We start from the raw sequence: 6983 nt of genomic DNA on the forward strand, positions 1-6983 counted from the left end.
CATTTTCTTAGAGTAGAAAAGGGCAGAGGCTCAAGGTAAATGTATCCAATTTGAAGAATTTCTACCCTTACTCATTCAACCAATATTTTAAGCACACACTCCATGCCAGCCATGGAGGTTGTACTAATGAACAAAAACAACAACAAAAGGACAGCCTTTTTGGAGTTTAAAGTCTAGAACAGATAGACATTAATAATCTCACAAATACAACCTTATAAACTGCTCCAAATATTTTTTTATAAATGCCCTGTTTATGGTGTTAACAGAAGCTAAGAGTCAGGGAAGGGTTCTTATTTGCATTGTTGTCTTAAGTATGAGTCTGAGGGGGAGCGGGAGGAGGATGGAGGTACAAAGATAAAGAGGATAATACTGAAAAAAAAAACAACAACAACTAATCAGGAATTCTATACCCATTGATAATACCTTTCAGAAATAAAGGTGAAATAAAGGACTTTTCAGACACAGAATCCAAACAATTCAGTAGAGGCAGATTAGTCACTGGAAAACATGTTAAAAGAATTTCTTCAGGCAGAAGAATAATAATTTTAAATGAAAACCCAGGGCTACATGAAAGAAAATGGTAACTACATGGTATATAATGATTTTGTCTTATATTTTATATTTCTTTAAGACATAATTGACTGCCTAAAGCAAAAATAATACTCATAAAGATGTGTTATGAGGAAATCATTATGCCCATTTTAGAGACAGAAAACTAAGATTATTACAATCATTGGGGAGCTTGTTAAAATTCAGATTTATATCAAATAGATCTGAGGTGGGTGTCTAAGATTGTGCATTTCTATCAAACCCCCAGGCAATGCCAATGCTGCTGCTCATTTTGAACTATATTTTGACCAGTATATATCATAACGCAAATTTTGATAAATGTACACTCCTTGTACTAGGCTTGAGGCTAATAGGTCTCCTGGGATACTCCCAGCAGGACTATGCTTTATTTGTACAACTCAACTCAAAAGCAAGAAGATCATAGCAACTAACAACCTGTGCACCCAACTAGTAAAAGAGATAAATATGTCCAAGTTCTTTACCTTGGATTTCCAGGCCATCCATAAGTTACCTCTACCTTCCTTTATGTTTTTTATACTATGTGGTTCCACCCAGAATGGGGTGAGGGTTGGAAGTGCCATTTACATTTCTTTTTATTTTTAATTTAAATAATTTTTCAATTACAATCGACATACAATAAAGTTTATATTAGTTTCGAGTGCACAACAGAGTGTGGAATAAACTCTCAAGACATGAATTGCTTGCTTTTTGGAGTACTGGGGGAAATCAACTTTCTTCATCCCTTTTGTCTTTATAGGAGTTGTTCTTTCTCCCTGCATGCTCTTTGTCTGTCACTGAGATGTTCATCTCAGATTTACTCATTCTACAAGGTCCAGTTAGTTCAGGCTCTTTCTCTAAGAAGTCTTCCAAGTGCCCCAACCACAGTGAACTGTGCTCTCCTCCATGGCATGCCGTGGCTACTTATATTAACACTGGAGGCCCAGTGCACAAAATACATGCACGGTAGGGTCCCTAGAGGCTGCCGGCTGCTGGCCAGGGGCCTCCCTTTGTTCTGCGCTGCCCCCTGATGGTTAGTGCACATCATAGCGAGAGATGAAACTCCCAGTTAGTCGAACTCCCAAGGGACACTTTCCATATTAGGCGTTTATATATAAAGATCATTATCGTACAGCATACTTTATATTGGAGCCATGGGCGTTACATTATCTTTCCCTATTATATGTTGAACTCTTGGAGATAATGACCCTTGTCTTCTCTGTTTTTAAACCCTTTTCCCTATAGTACTTAATACAGAGACATACCCTAATGAATGCTTGCTTAATTAGTTAATTATGGAGAAAATGTATTAGTGTCTAGAGAAAAACTTACCATCTCCTTTTGAAAACAAAACTTAAGAAACAATTTGAGAAAAACACAAGACCAAAACTAATAAAAAATAACTGTCATATACTGAGAGATTATTAAATTCCAGGTACTGTGCTAAGCATGTTTCACACATTGTCATTGAATCCTCATAAAAACTCTGAGACTAGACGTTACTTCTATTTGTAGAAGAGCAAACTGAGACTTAAAAAAGACAAATGACTTATCCAAGGTCACTGGTTCTGAAACGTAGATGTACATCATATTGCCTGGGGAGTTTTAATAAATATTGATTAATGCCTTAACCCCATCCCCAAATATTATGACTTCATTGGTCTGGGGTGGGGTTTGGATATCAGAGTTTTTAGGATCCCCTGATCCTAAAATGCACCATTTCTATTTCCTGGATTAACTTGATAATCCTCATGAACCCTCATCCCAAGGGATGGCGGGTAAAACCCAAATTTAGTTTAATCACGTTAACTCCGGCCGAGGTGGTATTTCAATGCCTTAAGGTCACTCAGCCTTTTTCTCTCAAGTGTTTCCAATGTCTTCGCTCTCTCCTCAGAGCCACTGCCCAGGCCCTTCCACTGAATCCTGGATTCTCTGGTCCCTTGCTGCCTGGTTCCTGGAACCTTGCTTGGCAGACAACCTGAAGGCCAGTGACTGGTGAACTTGACATCAGTGTTCTCTCACTCCAGACAGGGCCCGTGGTATATCTCTCCCTGCTCCTCCACAAGCTACACTTCCCTCTGGGGGTGATCACTCCCTTTCAACTTCAGGCCAGGTGGCCCACCCTGCAGCACTCCACCATGGATCACTCTGACTCCAGAAGAGCAGCCCTTAAGGCAGTGATGGTGAACCTTTTGAGCTCAGCGTGTCAGCATTTTGAAAAACCCTAACTTAACTCTGGTGCCGTGTCACATATAGAAATTTTTTGATATTTGCAACCATAGTAAAACAAAGACTTATATTTTTGATATTTATTTTATATATTTAAATGCCATTTAACAAAGAAAAATCAACCAAAAAAATGAGTTCGCGTGTCACCTCTGACAAGCGTGTCATAGGTTCGCCATCACTGCCTTAGACAGTGGTTCTCAACCTTCTGGCCCTTTAAATACAGTTCCTCATGTTGTGACCCAACCATAAAATTATTTTCGTTGCTACTTCATAACTGTAATGTTGCTACTGTTATGAATCGTAATGTAAATATCTGATATGCAGGATGGTCTTAGGCGACCCCTGTGAAAGGGTCGTTCGAACACCAAAGGGGTCGCGACCCACAGGTTGAGAACCACTGCTCTAGTGGCTGTGGCGCCACTTTCTCCAGGAAGGACAAAGAGAGGCCCTGACATCCACCAGCTCCTCCGTCAGAGGGGGAGGGTTTTATCTGGTTGCCTGATCACCCCTGGGGAAAAGAAAAACCCTCTTCTGTTTTCATTTTCCTCCTAAATCTACCTAAAAGCTTTCCTCTTTCTGCACTTTAGCCCAGAGAGGCTGATAAAGATACATGGGTTTTGCCACCTTCGTCATTGAGCTACTAACTTGTTCTTCCCACCCCACCTGTGACAGCAGGACTGGCCCTCAGAGACCTCTTCCTCTCTCACAGTGACATTCCCTACTCTGAACCCTTCTCCTTCCCATGGTGGCATCTTTCTTCCCTCATACTCTAGGACTTGAGCAGAAGAACATGATTTTCCACAAAAAGGAGAAAAAACATCTCTTTAACATTTTCAAAATATTACCCTCATTACATGAGTAAATCAAGATGTAAGTGGTGAGTATCTAATCTAATAATAGACAAACAGGGTAATTGACCGTACCTTCGCTACGCCTCCCATTGACTAATCAACGAGATATGCAAATTAACTGCCAACAAAGATGGCAGTTAATTTGCATACATAGGCACGAAGCAGAGCAGCCAAGGCGCTGAAGGCGGATCCGGCCGGAGAGAAGGCCTGGGTGCCGGGTGCCGGAGGAAAACCGGTGCCGCAGCCAGGGGAAGGGAAGGCCTATTGCACAAATCTTTTCATGCAACAGGCCTCTAGTTAAGAATAGAATAAATGGAGTAAAAGTGGCAGAAAATAATAAAAAGTTTCTTAAAATAGTGAACACATTCAGGTCATAGTGAACCCTCAATTTTTTAAAAAAAGTATTGTAGTTGCAGCATTAATTGTGGCATTGTGATGGGTAATTCCACTGTTAACTGTGGTAATCGACGAGATGTCAGAAGATGGATAATCCTGTTCACAGCTCAGCTGGTGACGGGGGTATGGTTTGACTGGTGTTGACCTCAAGCAGTATTTCCAAATATGGATGTCATTGCCGAAATTCACAGTCCACCTTCCAAATCTGCACCACGTACCAAGTGTTCACAAATTGTATGTCTGTGGCCACAGCCGTCTTTGTTTCTATTAGCTGTAGCACCCGCTCATGGCAATGCTGCAACTTTAAAACCAGCAATATCGCATTTATATCAGTCACTGACATGCCATCAAGGTGAGGGAGACCAGAAATGGCAGGGCCACATGAGCCATGGAGATGGCCACATAAGCAAGCCCCAGAGGCACCTGGAAACCAGGGTTATGCTAGTGGCAGGAGTCACCACGGGATCAGCTTAGACAAATGCCACCCAGGTAACTTGGCAAGGTTAGTATGAGGCATTACCACTTCAAGGGGAATGAAAACTTCTGTCCACTGTCAACCTCAATAAACTATGGACCTTGGTCAGCAAGCAGATACAGGTACATCAGTGGTTCTCAATCTTCCTAATGCCATGACCCTTTAATACAGTTCCTCAGGTTGTGGTGACCCCCAACCATAAAATTATTTTCGTTGCTACTTCATAACTATAATTTTGCTACTGTTATGAATCATAATGTAAATATCTGATATGCAGGATGTATTTTCATTGTTACAAATTGAACATAATTAAAGCATAGTGATTAATCACAAAAACAATATGTAATTATATATGTGTTTTCCGATGGTCTTAGGCGACCCCTGTGAAAGGGTCGTTCGACCCCCAAAGGGGTCGCGACCCACAGGTTGAGAACCGCTGGCCAATAGGATATTTTCCAAACTTCTTTACTCAAACAAACAGAGGTATCCTATTCCCTGGTAGATGCTTTTCATGAAACAACAAAAAAAACAGAATAAACTCATCTCTGCCTTGGTAACTTCTTCTGGTCAACCACCCACCTCCCACTGTCCCAAAGTGTGCCTTTCCTAGCTCTGCTACTCTGCTCGAGGGCTCCAAAAGCTAACACCTTGAAAGGCTTACATCTTGTATTAATTGCCCAGACCCAAACAGAATTCTCCAAAGAGATCAGTTCAAAATTATTACTTACCAACTTATCTAGGAAGGTTACCATGTCCTAAGAAAGAAAACACAACACAAAATCAGAAATTGTATCCACCCACCTCAGCCACTTCCAGATTAGAATTACTGTGTCAGCCTTTGTTTTGGACTGAATTTTATCTCCCTAAAATTCATAGGTTGAAGCCCTAACCCTTGGTACCTCCGAATGCGACTGTATCTGAAGATGGGGTCATTAAAAAAGGTGATGAACGTTAAAATGAGGTCATTAGGGTGAGCCCTAATCCAATGACTGGTGTCCTTATAAGAAGAGGAGAGTTAGCTCCATCAGTGTGGCTCCGTTGGTTGAGCGTCACCCCATTCAATGAGAGGTCACCAGGTCAAATCCCCATCAGGGCACATCCCTGGGATGCAGGCTCGATCCCCAGTAGTGGGTATGTAGGAGGCAGCCAATAGATGTCTCATTGATGTTTCTCTCTCTCTCCCTCCCTTCCTTTCTCTCAAAAAAATCAATTAAAAAGCACATTTTAAAAAAAAGAAGAGGAGATTTGGATACACACAGAGGAAAAACCATGTAAAGACACAGGGAACACATTTTAAAAAAAAGAAGAGGAGATTTGGACATAGATACACACAGAGGAAAAACCATGTAAAGACACAGGGAGAAGATGGCCATCTTCAAGCCTCATCTAGAAGCCTCAAATAAACCATGCTGACACCTTGATCTCAGACTTCTAGCCTCCAGAATGGCAAGAGAATAAATTGCTGTTGCTTTAGCCACTCAGTCTGCAGTACTTTGTTATGGCAGCCTGAGCGAACTAACACAATGTTCAATCATTTCACTCGCTTTTGAGTTATCTCCCTTCCACTTCCAGCATCCTCTCAGAAGTGGCAGAGTGGGGGAGGCAAAGACTTAGAAATTGAGAAAGGAAAAACAACCCTAGCTGGAAATTAAGCTTTTACCCATGCTCCCTTATGAGATGCAAAGGTTGCATGAGGGGCTGAATGGGGGGAGCTCCACAGGAGTGGTGACTCTGAGATGGTGGCTTTTTATAATTTGAGTGTAATCAACATTATTGCCAGTCTTCTGTTTCTTCCCCTTGACCCCTCCAGCCTTTGCTTTTGTTCTAAGAAGGTCTGCCCCTTTCTCCCCCTGCAAGCTCGGAGGTGAGGGTCCCCCTCCCCCATGGTGCTTCTGGCCATCTTAGAATAGGAATGCCATTACAGTCACCAATCCATACAATAATCCTTAGGTCTGGCCACCAATATCTTTTACCAAAATATAGTGATTCTTAAAATTCCCAGGATGGAAAGACAATCTGGTGGAGTGGCTAAGAGGAGAGATGGGGGAGCTATTGTAGGGTTCAAACATGGCTCTACTGGCTGTTGACCTCAGGCAATGACTTTCCCTCCCTGTGACTCAGTTTCCTCTTCCATACAGCAAACGTTGGCTATCATTTTGAAATGTTATCTCAACTTTCAGTAAGAATTTACACCTAAATTCTGTGAAATGATGTTTCCCTAGGATTTAAATGAGTACCCACATTTCTGTCTTATAACAGTAAAAATTCCAGGATGAAAAAGATATTACAGATGTTATCCAAAGACTCTTCTTACCTTGCATAATATTTCCAAGGAATATTCTTCTATTTCTGCAATTAAAAAAAAATTCTTATAACAAAAATTCCAGGATGAAAAAGATATTACAGATGTTATCCAAAGACTCTTCTTACCTTGCATAATATTTCCAAGGAATATTCTTCTTCTA

The 6983-nt window shown here is 41.2% G+C and overlaps 1 protein-coding gene across 1 annotated transcript in view; it reads right to left on the reverse strand.

Annotated features, from left to right (window-relative positions):
* The window catches only part of EPHX2 (epoxide hydrolase 2, cytoplasmic), a 67157-nt gene that overhangs the window by 26465 nt on the left and 33709 nt on the right, over positions 1-6983 (reverse strand). The window contains exons 9-10 of the mRNA XM_005866646.2: positions 6833-6867; positions 5247-5273 (exon numbers count right to left, since the gene is read on the reverse strand). Coding sequence (XP_005866708.1) covers positions 5247-5273; positions 6833-6867 — 62 coding nt within the window. The remainder of the gene's footprint in view (positions 1-5246; positions 5274-6832; positions 6868-6983) is intronic.

This window comes from Myotis brandtii, unplaced genomic scaffold (assembly GCF_000412655.1).
Source record: "Myotis brandtii unplaced genomic scaffold, ASM41265v1 scaffold236, whole genome shotgun sequence".
NCBI classification, from domain to species: Eukaryota; Metazoa; Chordata; class Mammalia; order Chiroptera; family Vespertilionidae; genus Myotis; species Myotis brandtii.